The sequence below is a fragment of the Hydractinia symbiolongicarpus genome, chromosome 6, assembly GCF_029227915.1.
Source record: "Hydractinia symbiolongicarpus strain clone_291-10 chromosome 6, HSymV2.1, whole genome shotgun sequence".
Classification (NCBI taxonomy): domain Eukaryota; kingdom Metazoa; phylum Cnidaria; class Hydrozoa; order Anthoathecata; family Hydractiniidae; genus Hydractinia; species Hydractinia symbiolongicarpus.
Window position 1 is genome coordinate 19,830,661 of NC_079880.1, and position 19,676 is coordinate 19,850,336.

Below are 19,676 nucleotides of genomic sequence, written 5' to 3' on the forward strand. Positions count from 1 at the left end.
AATTAGGGTGTTAATTATTCATGGCGTCCTTTTTCGGTCTTCACGTTTTTCTAATAATGAAGAAACGTCAGACGTATTCACTTTATAGATAGTAAAAAGATAAAAATCTTGCTTCGATTCCTTGCCGAGCATTGGTAACAATAAGTGCAAAAAAATTAAAACATTTCATTTACTCGTCATCAAATAATTGTGAAATATTTTTTCAAATTGTTTTCTTTTTTATTCGCAGCATGCAATGGAATTAAAGTATTTTCATCGCTTGTATTTTTTATAACAAACCGGTAAAGCAGGTTTATTGTGACAATTAGTTACCAGTCTTCAGATAGCAGTATTAAAGAAGTTATGCAGTAAAAACTAGACAAATTTTAATAAATATTTAAGTTGTCTCAGAAAATGGAGAATACAATATTTTAAAAAGTTTCTTTCAACAGGAATTTTAGTAACATGATAGGAGTAAAGTTTTTAACAACCTTAAACCCGGCTCTCTTTGTCTCTGAGACGAAATTCTCGCCACCTTGATATAAAAAGAGAGAAAAAAACCTGGGTTCCAGGTTCAAAAGGAAAGTCATGAAACAAGTATTTTGATTCTCAGGATTATAAAAAAAAACTTTTTTCATTTTAAGTAATATCGAAACTGGTGGTTTTATGGGGCTGGGGAGGGCTAGTTAAACTTAAAGGCTCCGTTTTTTTGTTTTTTTTGGCAGTAATCATCAACCACGATCTAAGATCTCATTGCATTTTTTCACATGGAGGATATGCGTGTAATAACTAAAACACATATTAAAGAAAAATGGAATTACACATTCGGTAGCTATTTCACTATCTAAAGATAAATATATAAATATGACCGTTTCTTTCGAATATTTTTAGAATCTTATAGGACCAAAAGATAATAATAAGAAAATATTTAAAAAAGCTCTAGGAAAAATCCAGTCAGATTGCCTTAAAAACTTTGCTTGTCAATGATGGAATTGGTAGATGGTTAAACCATTTTCTAAAAAGGCAGTCATATCTTGCGACTAATGTGAGCGTAAATGGAAGCTATATACAACTTCATCCCAATGCCCTTTAGTACGAGAAAAAGAAAAAAGGCTGTAGGCATGAGGTTGTTTTGTACAGTTAAGTATACGTCACTGTTACAAAATCTGTTTAAAACTTATATTTATACAGACGACGCATTACAGCTGTTTACATCATGACCAATTGTTATTAGTATTTAATTGCTTTTAATTAGATAGCGTCGGAATTTTGCTGATGTCAGCAATATTTAATCTCATCTTTTTAACTCGTTTTATTTTGTGTTCAAAAATTATTGCTATCGTACAAGGTGAGTCTTTTCGTGTTCATTTTTTCTTATTATTAAGTACTATTTATTAGTTCGCGTTAAAAGCCTCCACTGAAACATGTTTTGCTGTCTACTGTTGTCATGGGAACGACGTCAACCAACCACTTTTGGGAGAATTGCCCTCGTGAAAAACAAAAACATTTTGTATAAAGAAAAAACATACATCTTTAACTTTTTTTTTTACTTTTTTTTTATTTATTTATTTTTTTTTTTTAAAAAACATATTTGAAAGTTAGCTTTGACCTTCGTTATTTTTGGGGGAAAGTCTCAAAATATCCTGTTCATTATTATTTTATTGCTATTGAAAATGTTACCACCACTGTGGAGATATTTGTGACGTTGTTGCGGTTTGAAAAGCGGTGTGGCTAGAAGGAGGGTTAAATTTGAAACAACTCATATCAACGCTGAATTAAGCATGAGTGAACCCACTCAGCCTATATCGTGTATTTTGTATTTAAGAATTATTTAAACAAACAAAGCATCTTTTATGATGCATTTTCAAGCAAGTATCGAGTAGTAATTTTAAAAGTTTCCAAAAAATGAGGATTATCGTTACGAATTTATTTAGGTAATCGCCAACATTTTCCGATCTCTTTGCGACTGCTGGTCAACTGATAACCGAAGTGGTTATTTGTTCAAATTTAACGAATTTTGTGTTAAATCCGTTTTTGCACTTTAGAAATATTGAGTCAATTAGTTTATTTTACATATTTATGTTGGACAAAAATTGTGAACCAAACATTTCTCGTTTTCCTGAAAATATAAACAATGAGAAACATTAAAAAAAATTCCGCGTAATTCGCAAAGAAAGGGTCCGGGCACGAGTTTTCACACGTCTCTATTACACTGTTAAAATAACTCAATGAACACATTTCGTATGTGTTGTAACTTGTAACTTCATAGATTCCAAATGCTTTTTCAAGTGTTTAAAAAATTTGTAAGCCCTAAAAAGATCCGGGACGAGGTTGGTTTTCTTGCTGTCCCAATTAAATGAAGAAATAAAGCAAAAACGTAACAAACTCGATTCATTGTATCAAACATGATATATTAGATTTTTACCATAACGAAATCAAAGTTCTGACGTAAAACATTCTTAAAATGAAAAAAATAGAGAATATAGGCAAGTTTTATTCACTTAGTACCCTTGCCTTGTATGAAAGTTTGCGCCAGTGTAAAACAAGTCTTAATGCAAGGTGTTTAAAATTCAAAACAAAAATTTCTGTTCCATTTTATTTCAAAACAACAAAAAGATAATATAATTAAAAAAAACCCAGATTAATCAAATTAGTAACATTATACATAAACTAATTACAATATTTATTTACATATATACATGATTATGCTTTCTGCGCATGCGTGTTTATAAATTTTAAGTTTCCTACATTGAATACCATATTATATGTCAGAAAAGAGGAAAAAAATTAAACGTTTTAAAGAATAGATTTTTATTTATTTATTTGGTAAATATTGTTTATAAATCACAGCAAAAGAATCAATGACGTCATATTAAAACTATTTTAAACTTCTATAAAATAATTGTAAAAACTAAAATGAACATTAAGTTATTGGCTGCCATCTTTGTTTTCGATTGTATGTTCTCGTAACTTTTCATTTTCCTGTAACAAATTTTGTATTCGTATTTCGTTCTCATCTAATTTTCCCGCCATTCTTCGCAATTTGACTTGATATGTCAGTTTATCTTTGCATGTTTGTTCTAAATCACTCTTTAACTCTTTCTATACCGCCCCAGCTAAAATCAGTCCTGTGGGACTGATGACTTCAAAATCGAATTGTGAAACAACCACTGGTCGTCTCGCAGGCTATAAAAGCTCAAAATACGGCTTTTGAATCAGCCAATCAGATTCAAGTATTTTCGTTTCCGTGTGAGTTGTAGATTCGGGCCAGCAACATCACAAACATTCAAAAAACAAAATGGCGAAGGCTGGAAGCTCAAGGAGAATTTCTCTTGAAGATGCTGTCAATTATATGCTTGAAACTGATGATTCTGACATCGATTCATGTCATGGGGGCCTCAGTAGTGACGAAGAAGAAAGAATAGATAATGCTTTATTGGGTTACTACTCGGATTGGGATGAAAAGTAAGTGCTTTATCGTCCTTTTTCTGTGCTTATGCGTTTCTCGCTTGGAACCTGTCTTGTAATTATTTTATGTAACATACTTGATGTCTACTTTTAAACAGTCTCAATAAAAGGTGATGGTAAGACTTTTCTCAGGGTGATTGCTTCCTTTTATTTTTAGTGATCCAAATGCTGATGTTGAAAGCAATCTTGTCGGTCGCTCATCACCGCCTCCTTCTTCACCGCCACCGCCGCTGTCCACAAACTCGACTGAAACGTTGAACAATGAAAGTCAAGTAACTGCTCTAAATTCTGCTGTTTCTCTAACATTCTGTGCCAATAATAATGTTCCTGACCATGCCACAGTCACTAATGAGCCCAGTACGAGAATTTCTCGTCGCACGCGCCTTCCTCGAAAACAGGTTATTGATTTGGGGTCAACCGATGATGACTGCGATAACAAAGAAAACATTTGCGAGAAACATACCTCTACAAAAAAAGGTAAAAAGAAGCCAGCTAACAAGAAACCAGCCAATAAGAAGCCAGCTAATAAGGAGCCAGTAGCACATAAGAATACCAAGAGTTATGATGATCCAGATACTCCAAACATTCTACCAGATTTTACTCCGACACGTGACCCAGGATTGCATTGTGATGTTCCATTGATACGCGGCGTTCAAGAAATTGATTTTTTCCAACTATTCTTTAGTGAGGAATTGATTCAGGATATAGTGAAGCATACTAATACATATGGCTGGAGAAACATCAGCAAAAAGAAAAGTTGTGCAAAAAAAGATGGGTCATGGAAAGAAACCTCTGTCCACGAGATGAAGCAATTTATCGCTTTACTTATGTACATGGGTATCGTGCGGCTACCGCGACACGACCGATACTGGAGTGTCAAATCACTGTTTCATGGTTTATGGGCAAGGGAGATGCTGTCCAGGAGTAGGTTCTACGCTTTGTTGTCCATGCTACATGTTGTGGATCCTGAGGAGGAACAAGGTCATAAGCTATATTTAGATACACGTCAACACATATTTGCCCTATATTTTACATGCAAAAATGTGTAAAACGTCAAAGAATCAAAGTTGACTAACCTGAAACTCCTTTGTGGACATATAAACCACCTCCTTTTTCACCTCCTTCATTGCCTCCATTGTCTCCATTGTCCTCACAATTTTCCGCCTAAAGTATTTCAAAATGCTACTGAATGACATCTTTTTATTCACACATTGTTAATCGAATTCTTTTTATTTACTTACATCCTTGCATGGTTCACAAGGTTTGATAGGATCGTATACAAACCCTGTGGGACAGCGGCAAACTGTGTCTTTCGTCGCTGAACATTTTTCTTTCACAATCTCATTCCTTTTGCATGACTGGCACCTGTTAAAGAATCAGTAAAATTAACAACAGAGTGTCTTTTAATTTAATTTATCGAAAAAAAAGCTTCCTTGCTTATATAACAGATATTTTTATCCAAAATTTTATGTCGGTGAAAATCACACTGCACATTTATAAGACTTAAGTACTACAATAACTTCCAAGCTCCCATTGATAAGAGATATAACACTGAACATATGCCGGTATTCACCGAAGAGAAACGAAATTGTAAAGTCTGTTACGCAGAGTTGAAGAAGCAAGTCCGTGTTTACACGAAGTGTTCTGCTCCACAATGTGATGTTTATTTGCACTTTACAAAAGAAAATAATTGTTTTCAGAAGTGGCATACAACATTCAAACACTAGGAAAAACATTCATTTGTGCAAATTTTCTTTTGTTTGTATTCCTGTTCTTTATTAGGATTTGAACCGATTATTCGTCGGTTTACGATAATTCTCTAAATAGGAGGAGGCTGCTTCATGTGACCATATCTCCGGAACTAATTGTCTTTTGGACGTGAAATTTTTTGCAAGGTGTCAGAATTTTAATGGGGTACAACTTTGTTAGCAAAAATATCACTCTAAAACCAAGTGGAAGTCATTTTTTGATCAAATAATTCATTTTTACGCACAATTTTGAAGAAATTTTCACAGCTTTTCCGCCATTATGGATTTCAATGGGTTTAGATTTTCTTTTTTTTCTTCAAAATTAAATCTTTGATACATTACCTTTCTTTTGAGGGGTCATTGACTTTCTAGGAACTAGTAAGTATTATGTTATTAGACTTTATTTAGGGTACACTTTTCCATTTTTTATGAATATTTTACGGTTACATTTTTACTAAAATAAGAAACCGGCTTAGTTTGACCATATCTCCGGAACTAATAGTCCTTTGGACCTGAAATTTTTTGCAAAGTGTCAGAAATATAATGGGGTACAACTTTGTAAGCAAAAACATCACTCTAAAACCAAGTGGAAGTCATTTTTTGATCAAATAATTCATTTTTACGCACAATTTTGAAGAAATTTTCACATCTTTTCCGCCATTATGGATTTCAACCGGTTTAGATTTTCTTTTTTTTTTCACAATAAAAATCTTTGATACATTACCTTTCTTTTGAGGGGTCATTGACTTTCTAGGAACTAGTAAGTATTATGTTATTAGACTTTATTTAGGGTACACTTTTCCATTTTTTATGAATATTTTACGGTTATATTCTTACTAAAATAAGAAACCGGCTTAATTTGACCATAACTCCGGAACTAATAGTCCTTTTGACCTGAAATTTTTTGTAAAGTGTCAGAAATATAATGGGGTACAACTTTTTAAGCAAAGAAATCACCCTACAACTATGTGAAAACAAGTTAGAAACAAGAGAATATAAAAACTTACCATTTTCTCTAAAAATTTCAACAGCTTTTCCGCCATTATGGATTTTGGCCATTATGAATTTTGAAATTTTTTTTTTTTATTTGGAATCCTTGATCTTTTACCTTTCTTTTGAGGGGTCATAGATTTCCTAATAATGTTTCAATCAAAAGATATGAGGCTTTTTCAAGGGCTACCAAATTTACCATGAAATTCACGTGGTATAGAAAGAGTTAATGAAAACACATGCTCGGCTTTTAAGTTGAGCAATGTTGACTTCAAGTGTTCCATCTCGACCTCGTGTCTTTTTACTTGTATTGCGAGCTGGTCTTTTAAACGGGCGTTATCTGTTCTGTATTGCGATAATTCTGATGTTTTGTTGCTAGTCAAGCCTGTAACAGAAAATAGAAATTTATATGATAACATACACTTATTTTGATGCCTCTAAGCTAGCTGTATGCCATCGAAACTCCTCTTAAAAAATAGCGCATTCTGTTTGTCTGTTGGTGCGCGAAAAGAACGTTGTGTTACGGAAACACGAAATATGCGATAAATAAAGAACGGCCGACCCAGTGGATTTTTTCATGGGACCCTGACTAGTCTATAAAACTACCCGTATTCTGCCTCTCTGCTCAAAATGGTTACGTCGCAGCTTCATTTCGGATCTCGCGAAGAGTAATTCCATTACTCATGCTGACAGGCGAACAAAAACGCATGAACTACGATAGGATAATATTGTTGTGACGGGCGAATTCACGTAGATGTTTTTACGGGCTAACAACCGTAAACTCGTAGATAGTATATTATTGTCGGCGTTAAGCGTGACGAATTACGATCGTTTTCGTAAAGATTTTTCTTACCGTCAATAACCTATCATAATACATATCTGCAGCGTTGAAAAATAGGTTTTTCGTCAGAAATATGATCAGTTAACTCAATTTTTTAAATATTTGCAAACTGGTGGTGGTTACCTTTAAGCTAAGTGAATGCCTTCTGTTATTCTTTTTGAAATGGTGTCAAGCCTCACATAATATTCACCACTTTTCTAATTTGAACTACAAAAGTCTTTATTACGAAGTTTTTTATACATGAAAACAGCGTGGTTGTTGTTTCGGGGCAGCCATTATTTATTTTATCGTGCACGTGCGTGTGACATGTTTTTGTCAGTTAAACGTACCGTTATTGTCAGATGTCGTCATGTCGAAAGAATCTTGTCTCAGGTTTTTGATTTCATCTTCTTTGAGGGCTAACTCGTCTTCCATTTTTAAAATCTCGTGCATTAATTCTTCAATCTTTATTTCATGTTCCTCTTTCAAGTTTTTGTTTTCTCTTTCTAAATCTTTTTTCTCACCAGATAATATTTTCATTTTAGATTCTAGCCCATTGATTTGGGCTTTAAAGTAAAGATTTTCTTCCTGCTGCTTTAAACTCAATTCTTCAAGTCTCTTGATTTTATTCTGTTTGTTTTGTTTTTCATTATTCTCTTCTTCGTTTTCTTCGTCCAGCAAGTACGTTCGGTTACCCTGCTCGTTAATTCCGACAATACTCGGTGTTATCGTTTCTTCGAGAACGAGTGTTGAAAAACTATTAGTCGTTAAGGGTGTGATCTCAGATAAATCTGAATTTTCTTCATTAGTGTATAAAAACCTTTCCTTCAACGATTTATCTTGCTCTAGAAGGCTTTTTTCAACATCTTTAAACCTACCGACAACTTTAACAAGTTCGTTTTGTATATAATCACAATGTTTCGTTTTACTCATCAACCCGTTTCTTAACTCGGTAAGCTGGTTTTGTAAAACTCGTTCGCATTCTTCTCGTTCCTCGAGTTCTTGCACTAAGCTCTTTATATCATTCGAATGCGTGCATTCAGATTTGTGTTCTAATTGGCCCTTATGATCAACCAATGAATCTTTGGTATTTTGTTGCCGTATTTCCTTTTCTAACGATTCAATTTCGAGGTCTTTGATCTCCAGTGACATTCGAAGTGTTGCGATTTCAATGGATCTTTCTCGTAGTTCTTTATACGCGCTGTAAAGTTTCGCTTTCATGGCCACTGCTTTATTTTCGTCCCCAAAACTAACATCGGGCGACTCTTGCATTATTGTGCGTAATTCTTTTAATTTTGTTTTCACATCGTCCAACTCAACTTCCAAGAGTTCACACTTGTTTTCTGCTTGGCTCTTTTCTTTTCCAACCTGCAGGACTTTTCTTCGACAATTTTCTAAATCAGTATTTAAGCGGTGATTTCGTTTTCGCGTTGACGAAAGCAGTTCCGACAACGAATTAAAAGCACGTGATTGATCATCCTCTACTTCCTTAACATTTTTATTTTGTAACGCAAAATCCTCCCCTAATTCAATATCTAACTCGATATCTTCAATAGAATTATCAGAAAGATTTAAAGACGTTTCTGTAACATCGAGTGAATTTGATTTTAATTTAAACATCAATTTTCGTATTAAATCTTCTTTACTATCAAGCTCATTCTGCATTTTATCTTGCATTGAAATAAATGTTTTCGATTCATCGCGACGTCGATTTAATGCCGACAAAACTTTACTATATTGTTCTTCTTTACCTTGCAGTTCAATTTGTAAATTCTTCACTAAACTATTTTTATTTTCAATTTCCGTTTTCAAGATATCAATCTGATTGGACCACACATATTTGTCGTTACATTGGTTGGCTAAGAAATAACCGTCCCCATTTTGATTGGCTTCGCTCTGGCTGATGAGCTGATCTTGTAAACGGTTCATTTCTTCTGTTTGCGAGGCTGATTTCTTTATCCACTCATCAATGGCAATTTTCAAAGTTTTGTTTTCTTTGCTCTTTTCCTTATTCTCATACTGCGACCAATCTAACTTGTTGGTTAAATCATTAATACTATTATTAAGTTTAAAAACCTCCTCGCTTTGCTGCTGTTGGTATGCTTTAAAAGACATTTCCAAAATCTCTCTTGCTTTTTTATTGTACACTTGCGACTGCTCGTGTTCAGTAGCCTTCGATTGAATTTCCTCCTCCAAGTCGTTGACAACTGATTCAAGCTCTTTGATGCTTTTATCATGAGCTATTTTATCTTCATTAATGATTTTATCTCTTGCCTTAAGCTCCTCTTCTAGTTGGTCCATTACACTTTCCATCTCTTCAATCATATTGCCATTTTTGTCGATTGTAACCTTTGCATTTTTTAACTCATCCTTTAGCTTTTGTAATTCGCCTTCTTCTTTAAATTCGTTATCTTTCTCCAGAGTTAACATTTTGTCTTTTAAATCTACATTCTCCTGTTCCAGTGATGTTATCTTTGCCTGAAACTCGGTTTTGGTATTCTTTATGAATTCATTTTCCTCTGATAATTCCCTTAAATATTCCAAAGTTCTTCCCAAATCATCTTGCACTTGCTTGACCTCTTTTTCACGGACTACATTGTCTTCTTCAAATACTTTTATTTTGTCTTGTAGTTCCTCAACTTCTTTCTCCAGTTCTTCATTGCATCCTCTTAAGATTTCCATTTCAATTTCGAGCTCCATATTCCCTTCAAATCCATCGGTATCATCAATGGGATCTGTTTGTAAAGAACTTTCAACAAGTGTTGATTTCTCTTCAGACAACAAATCATTTGTGTGCGTTAATACAACGTTTTGGTTTTGCAAATCTTGCAACCTATGGTGCTGTTTCTGATGTTGACGCTTCAGTTCCTCCAGTGAGGATTTCGTTTGCGATAACTCCTCTTTCAAACTGCTAATTTCGTCTTTGTTTGTTCGTGTTAATTCATGTCTTTGTTGAAAAATTTCAAGTTCTTGTTGTTTCTGTTTTATTTCATTCCTTAGGGTGGAGTTCTCGTTTTTTGTTAAGTTTAATTCTGAAGTTGTAGAAGCACTTTCTTCTAAGATGGTTTTGTACTCCTTACATTGCGTTTCAAGATTTGCTATTTCCTCTTTTAAATTCTCTTCACTTTCTTTTGACGATTTACGAAGAACTTCTAATTCGGTTCCAAAGTTTTCGATAATTTCGTTCTTTTTCACTAAAGCCTTTTTAAGTTCCTCTTTCACCTCGTCAAAGGCATTCTTTTCGTTGGCTCTTTCAGTTGAAATTTCGTCGACGATTTTTTTTAGTTCTTCATTTTTGTTATTCTGGTGTGTTAATTTTGATTTGGCTTCCTCTAAAGCTGACTCAGCATTCTTTAATACTTTTTCGTATGTTGCTTCTTTCGTTTCAAGATTTTCCTTTAACTTGTTTATTTCTTTTTCCCTCTCATACAAATGTTTTTTAAAATCAGTATTTTCAGAGCGCAATTTTTCTAACATAAGCCCCTCACTGGTTAAACTGTTGTTAAGGGCATTGATTTCCTGGTTTGAATAATCGAGGTTAGTATCTATTTTGTGTCTCAGTGAATGCAGTTGACTTTCCAAATCTTCAATTACTTTTTCCTGAGTTTTGACTTTTTCTTCTTCTGCATGTAATTTTTCTTTTACTTGCTTTAAATTCAGGTTTAATTTAATTTTGTCCTTTTGAGTGTTCTTTCCATTCTCTTTTATTTGCTTCTTCAGTTCTCGATTTTCTAATTTCTTCTCCTTCATCTCTTTCGTCGCTGCATCTTTATACTTTTCAAGTCTAGCTTTATTATCAGTAATATCTTTCTTTAATGTTCTTATCACAGCTTCTTGGCTTTTTACATTCTGTGATTGGGTTTCAAGCAAGTCCTTAAGCGTTTTATTTTCGTCAATGTTAAGTTCAAGTTTTTCTTTTAAAACTTGATTGGACGTGTTAGCATCACGTTCCCCAACATTTCCCTTTCGAAGTTTTTGTTGCTGATCTGGTAATGTCATTTCTTGTAGTTTATTTTGTAATTTTTCGTTTTCATTCCGAAGGTCGTCAATGTCGTCTTGCAGTTGTGCAATATCGTCAGAATTTCGGGAATATATTTGATAGTCAATTAGGCTATCAAAAGCGTCGCGTCCGAGAGTTTGTAAAGTGTCGTGTTCTGTCAGTCCTACGTTTAGTCGGAGAATTTTAAGTTCGTCTTGAATAAATATTTCATGAGGTTTTACCTGAGGTGTCTTCTTCTTTGTTACAGCAGTTGTTTTCTTTTCATCTTTTGGCGTACTTTTTACATCAATAGGTACTACATAACCTCCACCATCTTGTTTTTGATCTGTAGGTTCAGGCATACGCTTTCTTTTGTTAGGGGTGACAGGTATACGTGTGGGTATTTGCGTTTTCTTTACTGCATCTGCTGAACTTTTTTTCTTTTCTTTTGGACTTTCTGGAATCATGACTTCATAAGGCATTAATTCTTCATAGAAAGGTTCGTCCAGGTTGATTAGATCAGTATTGGTGTAATTTGGTTGCTCAGATTTGGTATGATTTTTTGGTGTCATTGCAAATCCACTGTCAGTGTTTCGTTGACTTTGTGGAGTAGTGGCTACAGTTGATGATTTATTATACTGGTTGACTGCAGTTTTTGGTGACATTTTGTCAAGATAGCCATCCGTTGGTGTGTTACCACTTCTGGTTGGAGTCATGCGATTAAGGTACAAATTTTGGAATTTGTCATCATCATTTGACAATGCTGATTGCGTTGCCTTCATCCTTTGTAATTCCTTATCATTTTCGTCACACTTTCTTTTCAGTTCTTCCATTTCTTTATCTTTTTTGTTTAATTTTTTCGTCAAAGCTTTTACTTCTTCTTCTTTTGTTTTCTCGATCAATTTCGTTACACGATCTTTTGACAATTTCCCTATCTTCCCATCTTGCATTTCTTCTATAGTTTTTAACAACTCTTTAATCTTTTTTTGTTTATTCTCCACCTCGGTGCTTAAGCTCTCCACCTCGGCTTTCTGTTGATCAACTAGTCTTGCGTTTTCTCGTTGTTTCTTTTCAGAGTCAACTAGACTCCCTAAATTCTTTTGTTCAACAACATCTCTCAACAATTCATTATCTACTCTGAGTTTGTTCATCTGTCGTTTTAGATCTCTTATGCTTTTGCTGTCACTGTAGCTGTCAAATACTGACGGACTTATGTCACTCATGGTGTCATCACGAGTGGTGTTTGGACTCTTTGATGTTCTGCCAGTTGCTTTTTCACGCTTCAAGCGCTCAATTTCCTTTTCTTTTTCGATCAGTTTACTTTTGAAAGCATTCTCAACAAACTGGTCTACAAACTCTTTTTGGGTTTTCTCTTCCTTTCTTCTTTCGATATCTTCAAGCTTTGTTTCCAGCAAGAATTTTTGCGCCTTGAGTTCAGCTAAATCGTGAATCATTTTCACGCCAACTTCATCTTTTAAACTAAGTTTTTTGTCCTTATTAAAGCTGGAATCTAAATCTCGATGCATTTTCATTTTATGTAAATCTTTCGACATGTCGTACATTTGCCTCTGCTTCAGAAGGATATCTTGTTTCAAGTGTGCATTCTCTTTTGAGATGCGTTTAATATCGTCTCGAAGCATATGTATAGTGCCATGATCATCGTGACAGTTCCCCATGTATCCTGCACGATTATCGGCTTCTTTCTTCAATTTATCACGTTGTGCAGTCATATCTTTTAGTTTTCGTTCCAAAATTTGTATTCGATTCTTTAGAGCTTCAATTTCCTTCTCAGCATTTTCTCGCATTTTTTTCATCACATTCAAAGCTGCGTCTTTTTCATCTAGCTTTGCCATCATGTCTTCAACGTCCGACTCGTATGTTTTTAACTTATTGTCTCGATTATTAGCAGCTTTCTGTAATGCATCGTTTTCATTTAGTACAGCTCCGACAGTCTTGTCTTGATTTTCTCTCAAGCTACTGATCAAAGTCTTTAATTTCGCATTTTCGTTAGATAACTTTCTCAATTCGTTTTTTAGTGACTGTAAGGAAGTTTCTCGTGTTTCTAAGTCACGTGTCGTGTCCTCTAATTCATCTTGAGTGACTTCGTATTCCGTTGTTTTAGCATCTAATCGAAGATTCAGTTCTTCTGCCCGTAGTTGTAATTCGCGGTGCCTGTTCTCAACATCGCTTAATCTTCGTCTTAAAATCCACAATCTAGATTTATAATCTTTATCTTCAAACTCTTTGTCTGTTAATTCTTTTTCGATGTCTTCCTCAACTTTTACTAAACCTTCGTTCAGTATAGTCTGTATGTTATCCATCGTGGCGCAAGCGTTTGCAAACAAATCCCAAGCATGATCACGTCGTTTTGAAAAGTTATTCTCCTTGTCGTACTTTTCTTCTAAACTTCTGAAGTTTCGCTTAAGGATTTCAAAGTCGCCAGAATATTGTTGTAATGATCCCTCTAAAAGCTTTCCAGTTTCGGCTTTTTGCAGGATTAAGTGACATCTTAATGTCCCTGTCAGGTGACCATGTCCACGTTCCATGTCAGCAATAATTTTCGTTGTTCCCGCAGCTTCGTCTTCCAAGCTAACCAACTTAGCTCTCAGCATTTGATTCTCAATTTGCAGCTTTCTAATTACTCTAGCTTGATCTTTTTTGATTTGTCTACTTTCTGCATCCGCCATGTTTACATCGCTTCGATGAGATTCTGGAGTCAACAAGGCAAGTCTGCGATCAACATCCTGCGAAAGCCAATCAGCAAAATGGGTCTCACTGATATCATTGCGAACTTTTTCTAATTCTTCTGCAAGCTTATGACTTATTTCTTCGAGCTCTTTGTTTTGTTCTTGCGAGCTTGTTAGATCTAATGTTGCATTGCCTAACTTTTGTTCTAATTCTTCCTTTTCTTTTTCCAATTGACGAATTGTTTTATCAGTTGACATTTTGTTGTTTGCTTTTAAGCTTGAAATTTCCTTTTCTAGTTTTACTTTCTCCGACTCAGCTCTTGCTAATTTATCTTCTACAACATCTTTTTGTCTTTGTAGTTCGTCTACCGTCTCATTTAACACACTGACCATTTCTGTTAAGCCACCCTCTTCTGTTTTTCTGTCATGCCAGTCCTTGATGAAACTTCTCAATTTTTGTATCTCTTCGTTAGCTTGTGATTTATCTACGGTAAGATTTTCAACTTCTGTTTTCAAATACATCAACTCAGATTCTGCATCATTGTTCGTTCTCTGCAAATCCTGCATATTATCTTTCAATGCAAAATTTTCATCTTCCAATCTTTGAACTTTGTTTTCCAACTTTTTCATTTTGTTTCTTTGAGCTTGATCTGCAGAAGAATTATGTTTTGACCTTTCAGCAATCTTTGCAAGCCGATTCAAATCTTGGTGAGCTTTATCAAGATCACTTCTCAGTTGTGAGTTCTCTGATAGTAACTTCTTAGCACGTGCAACTCCTCCAGGACCTTTAAAAGCACTAAGTGATAATCGACTGCGATCGGGACTTCCAGCAGGTGTAACTCCATCCTCGGTTGTCTCATCTAAACTATCTTCATTGTGTTGCTTCAATCTCTGCACCTCGTTCTGCAATTCACCAATCTTTCTTTTACACGCAGTCAAGTCTGCATCCTCGCTCATTTCTTTCAATGCTGTTCTTAAAGACATCAGTTCGTTTTCTAGAGCTTCATTCGCTTTCTCCTTCTGTTGCAGCCTGTCCACTTCATTTTCTAACGAGTTTTTAGTTTCTTTCGCGGAAGATAATCTGCTTCTTAATTTATCGTTATCCGCTTGTAACCTTCCTATCATTTCATTTTGTTTCATCATTGCATCGAGGAATTTTTCTCCGGGTGGATTTGTGTCACGGGGTGAACTTTGCCTTGGGGATGATGCTGGATCTGCCTTATTTTTTACTTTGGAACCTGAAGCTTTCTCTTGCGAAGTTTGAGAATTCGTTTGTTTGAAGGGATTGTAACTTTCTTGAGAATCTGATGGTCTTTTTTGTGAAGAGCGATCCGACTGGCCTTGCACCTCGCCGATTCTTTGTTCAAGTTCTTTAATTCTTTCTCTTTTCCTCAAGTTACTGTCTATCAATCCTTTCTTATTATTAGCTACAGCCAACCGAAGAAGTTTGTTCTCTTCTTTCAAATCCTTTATCTCCTTTCCTTGATTTAAGATATTTTCCACAATACCGGGATAAGGTTTGTTTAACATATCTCTCAGTGTTGTATTTTCTGTTTGTAAGTCTTCGTTGTGTTTTTGGAGATGTTTAGATTGTTCAAACTGGGATGGATTTGAATGCTTCAGGTATTTACGAAGGGAATGATTTTCATCTTTCAGTTTGTTCAAATCTTTATGTAGGCCCAGGACTTTCTCAGTGATATCTGAATGAGATACACCAAGCATTTGTTTAATTGCGTCTAATTCATGGCTGATATCAGCTCCAATTGCTGCATTTTCTGGATCAGCATCTGTTTCTTCTATACCTTCCTCTTCTTCACCTTCTTCTTCTTCTTCATCTTCTTCTTCTTCATCATCTTCTTCTACATCATTTTGTTCTTCGTCACCTGTTTGGTGTCCTCCATCCTCAGAAGATTCCACTTGCTGTTGCATCAATCGTTTTTCCAAAGCATTCGCAAGAGCATCCATGTCTTTTCTCAACTCGTCGATAGTTCTATCCTTGTATTGTATCAATTCCAAGTATTTGTTGTTATCGTCAATCAATGTGGAAACCAGGTTCTCTTGTTCTTGTTCACGTTGATTTACATTTCGGTCATAATTTAAATCAGCGGTTCCATTTTCAAGTAATCTCCTTAAATCGGATTCTAATTTTCTAATTTGTTCATCTTTTTCATACATAGAGCTGATATTAAATTCTTTATTGACAATTTCCAGTCTTTTTCTCAAAAACAGCGATTCATCTTCTGTTGTTTTTAAACGGGAAATCAACATTTGATGTTCGCTCTCCAATTCTGAATAAGCTTGCTGCTTTAGCTGCAACTCCCTTTTGTATGACATGCTTTCCTCTTGGACTATTTGCATTTGACGTTCGATTTGGTTGATGGCATCTTGAAGCATTGAAAGCTCATCTTCAATGTGAGTCCTATCAATTGATTCCTTATTTGCTCGCATTTTTTCCATCATTTCCAATGCAAAGTTCATTTCAGTCTAAAGAGAAAAGTACAAGTCATAAGGTAATTAAGACAAAGGTTCTTTGGTAAAAAGAAAAAATGACAACAAAAAGTTAATCCAGTAGATGAGATTGTAGGAATCTAGAATGCTAGTTATTGCAAATGGGAAGTTGTGACATTTACAGAACGTCTTAATAAAAGCGACTACTGGCCAATTGAATGCCAGATTCAACATCAGAGTTGTTGAATTATATATAAAAATGCTAATGACGAAATATTGAAATAAACATCCTGAAATAGTTGAATAACTTTCTATTACATGCCAACATAACTTTCTATTACTTGCCAACCATGGTAACCTTTCATGTTGCTACATACAGACCTGCTTTTAAATAAAAAAAAGAAAGAAGCACACAAAGGAGCAAATTAATAAAAAAAAAATCACCTTTAATTTCTCTAATTCTATGCTTTTCTCGTTAAGGGTTGATTTCAACTGTAATGCACCGTATCCAGCATTGGATCGCATGTTAGAAATTTCTTTGTTTTTCTCTTCCAGCGTTTGCTCCAATTTTGTCACGTGATCAAGCATGTTTTGACTCTGCTTTAGTTCCTGAAATAAAAACTAGACGGTGTACATGAGGTATTATTAGAGTACTTTATTTTAACAAACTTTGGTGTGGATTACATACGACAAATGAAAAAATTTGCCTTTTGAACTTTATTATTCAATACAGTTAGCACAGCACAGCAAGTACCAAGTTTGTACAATTCTATTTATCTATAGTTCAACTATAAGTTGACTCCGTACCTGCACAGCGTCATTTAAATTTATTTTTAGAGTTTCGATTTCTTTTGTTTGAAGTTCAATTACGCGACTTTGTTCTATTGTTTCACGTTCGAACTTTTCTTTGTTAGTACAAGTCTCCTGAAATGTTAAAATTATTAAAATCCATTTAAATTTGCAAGCAAAACATTTATATACTAAAGAGGAAAATCCAGTGGCACGCTTGGTTAAATATCTTAACTGAACAAACATTCTTTTATTATGAATGAGAAACTAAAATCATAAAGAATATTAAATGTATCCACATTTTTTTATTTCCACCGGTTTCAACCACGGCTTCACGTTATTCTCTTTATAAAATGGAGCAATAGCCTACGCTTTCAGATAGATTTTAAAATTAACGCTGGAAAATGCATTGGAAATCAATAAAGTCGAAACAACAAATGGGTTTCAAAGGGACAAGGAGCGATATTGTTATTTTGTGTGCTTATTTAAAAAAAACGCCAATTTTAAAAGTTATCACCCGCCACTAGCCCCCGCTTCCTACATCACTTCTCTCAGAAAATATCTTTAAAAAGCGAGACAAAATAAGTTACCTTAACATATTGTCTCAACATTTGAATCTCGTTTTGTGCATCCATGAAATTTTTCTCCATGCACATCATCTTATCTAAACATCCTAAAAGTTCTTCTCTAACTTGTCGGTGTTCTTCAGGTCTCCATCTTTCATTTTTCGTACAACACACGGTGTTCTCACACCATTGGTCTGAAAGAAATAAAAATGGCGTCGGTAAACAAATAGTAAACAAAACAAAATCGTAATAGTATTTTTAATTATACATTGCTTTCTTTTCTCATTAGTAGAATATACTTGAAGACGACTCGTTTTAACGCATGCGCAATCAGAAAAAGATTACCTAAATGTCAATATACGTAAATTAATTATAAGATTTTTCGCGGGAAAAATTTGCCCTTTTTTTTGCTAATTGTACAAAGATACAGTACAATTCATTGAGTAAGAAAAGCATAACAAGACATGAGATTAAGAGAGAATAACAAAATTGCAAATGAAAAATAGTAACCTTTTTTAAAACATGGCTGATTTTCATTTGAAAGCATTGATGAGTTGCTGTCCATGTCTTGAAGCTGTTGCATGATTCTCTCACGAATCTCCTTGGTTGAACACTCCTCCACCTTTCTTTCTAGCTCTTCACACCTGCGAATAATTTCATTATTATCACGTTGTGTCTTTGCTGCATTCTCCCGAGTGTTCATTTCGCACGACTTTTCCGCCCGACAACAAATTTCTGGCTGAGCAGAAGTACATTTTTCGTTACATCGACAATTACATGCATTGTCTTGGCTTGTGTTATTATTGCCAACTTTTGATATAAGTTTTTGTATATTCTTCGATTGCTCCAGTAGCTGCTTGAGTTTATCTGATAAGTACTGTTCTTGACTCGACGTGGACGAGCCTCCATCAGAGCTCCGTCTACCATTTTGAAAGCTGTCCACGGAAGAAACTTGATCACTCGCTGGATAAACATCACAATTAAACTCATACGAATTTTTCTGAGGAGTGGGTAGATTAAGGTTTTGTTTTGTCTCATCACATATGTGACTTGAGGACTCTAACATTTTACATACATTAGTATCTTCTTCGTTGAGATGCTTTTGGATTTCTTGTAAGATTTGCCATAGAGATGCATTGTCATTTTTCAACTTGTGTATCAGTACTTGCTGATCACGCGTTAGTCTTGATGTCTCATCCAACTTACACTGAAGTTTATCTTTGGATTCCCTGGATGATCGAACCCAATTCTCCATTTTCTTCCGGTCATTGTGTAACGTAGTTTGTAACCTTGACAACTCTGCCAAGTATTTTCTTTTGCGGTTGCCGGCTTTTTGCAATGCAAGTTGCAAGTTTTCGACCTCACTTAAAATTCGATTGATCTCAAAAAGATTTTCACGTTTGAATTTACTATTTCCTCTACTACAACCTAAACATTCTCTCATTCCAGTTAAATCTTTTGATACTTTACCTAACACATCGAGTCCATGGCTGATATTTTCATAGGAATGTTTCAACTTTGCTGTGATTTCATGGACAGTGAGTTGATTAGTGCGCAGTTTATCCGTGTTTCGACCAAAACAAAACGTGCTAGGAGTGTTATAGTTCACCGACTCATCGTCAAAATGTACACGCCTGGAGTTGTTCTGGCCTTTATAATATCCACTTTGCTCGGAGAAATTTCGAAATTGCGTATTCGAGCCATCAAAGCTGTGTCTTCTCTCATGCCGAGACATTATGCTGACGTAGCTGTTAATTTATTGCTGCTTTTATGTTTCATATTTTTGAAGTTTATATTTGTGCGGAAATAGAGTCGCCATTTTTCTTTTTCGCCATACAGAAGTCTATTATACGCAAAATGAGCTAAAGCAGGTGAATTCAGCTGCAATGTTAACTGTCAAATGATTGGTTCATTAGAAAACAAACTCATTTTGATTGGACAATTCAGACGAATTAAAGATTTTGATTGGTTTATTTCAATAGTTGAACGTTATATTCAAATGTATGGTGTTGGTATTGAAGATAGGTATTCATGAAAGAAAACGTGAATGAATTTAAACGAGTCTTTTCATACGTATATGAAGTAAAGGAAGCGTCAGCGGTTTGTTACTCGTCACATTTTTGACATCCTGTTTTATTCTAATGTCAAGATAATAATAAATAAAATATTTTTTCTCTGTAAATTTCTGATAATTTTTGTGAC

At 34.7% G+C, this 19,676-nt stretch overlaps 2 protein-coding genes across 2 annotated transcripts; one reads left to right on the top strand and one right to left on the bottom strand.

Moving 5' to 3' along the window:
• The first annotated feature begins 3,049 nt into the window (after positions 1-3,049).
• On the top strand, positions 3,050-5,308 carry LOC130647419 (uncharacterized). The gene is made up of 2 exons (XM_057453271.1): positions 3,050-3,444; positions 3,605-5,308. Exons 1-2 carry the CDS (start codon positions 3,278-3,280, stop codon positions 4,494-4,496), a joined length of 1,059 nt encoding a protein of 352 aa, XP_057309254.1. The 5' UTR covers positions 3,050-3,277; the 3' UTR covers positions 4,497-5,308.
• LOC130647420 (reticulocyte-binding protein homolog 2a-like) lies at positions 4,569-19,470 on the bottom strand. Its single transcript, XM_057453272.1, has 8 exons — positions 17,985-19,470; positions 17,499-17,668; positions 16,927-17,043; positions 16,564-16,728; positions 7,356-16,155; positions 6,203-6,570; positions 4,689-4,812; positions 4,569-4,611 (listed from the first exon to the last, which is right to left on the bottom strand). The coding sequence occupies exons 1-6, from the start codon at positions 19,207-19,209 to the stop codon at positions 6,365-6,367; spliced, it is 10,683 nt and encodes a 3,560-aa protein (XP_057309255.1). The 5' UTR covers positions 19,210-19,470; the 3' UTR covers positions 4,569-4,611; positions 4,689-4,812; positions 6,203-6,364.
• Positions 19,471-19,676: the final 206 nt, after the last annotated feature.

What these genes read in the sequence shown, in the direction of transcription:
- LOC130647419 (XM_057453271.1), top strand. Translation starts at nt 3,278, where the DNA reads ATGGCGAAGGCTGGAAGCTCAAGGAGAATTTCTCTTGAAGATGCTGTC. An exon ending in TACTCGGATTGGGATGAAAA is followed by an intron (nt 3,445 to 3,604) that starts GTAAGTGCTTTA and finishes TTTTATTTTTAG; the next exon opens with TGATCCAAATGCTGATGTTG.
- LOC130647420 (XM_057453272.1), bottom strand. Translation starts at nt 19,209, where the DNA reads ATGTCTCGGCATGAGAGAAGACACAGCTTTGATGGCTCGAATACGCAA. An exon ending in TGTTGAGACAATATGTTAAG is followed by an intron (nt 17,044 to 17,498) that starts GTAACTTATTTT and finishes TTAACATTTCAG; the next exon opens with GAGACTTGTACTAACAAAGA. An exon ending in GACGACATCTGACAATAACG is followed by an intron (nt 6,571 to 7,355) that starts GTACGTTTAACT and finishes TTTCTGTTACAG; the next exon opens with GCTTGACTAGCAACAAAACA.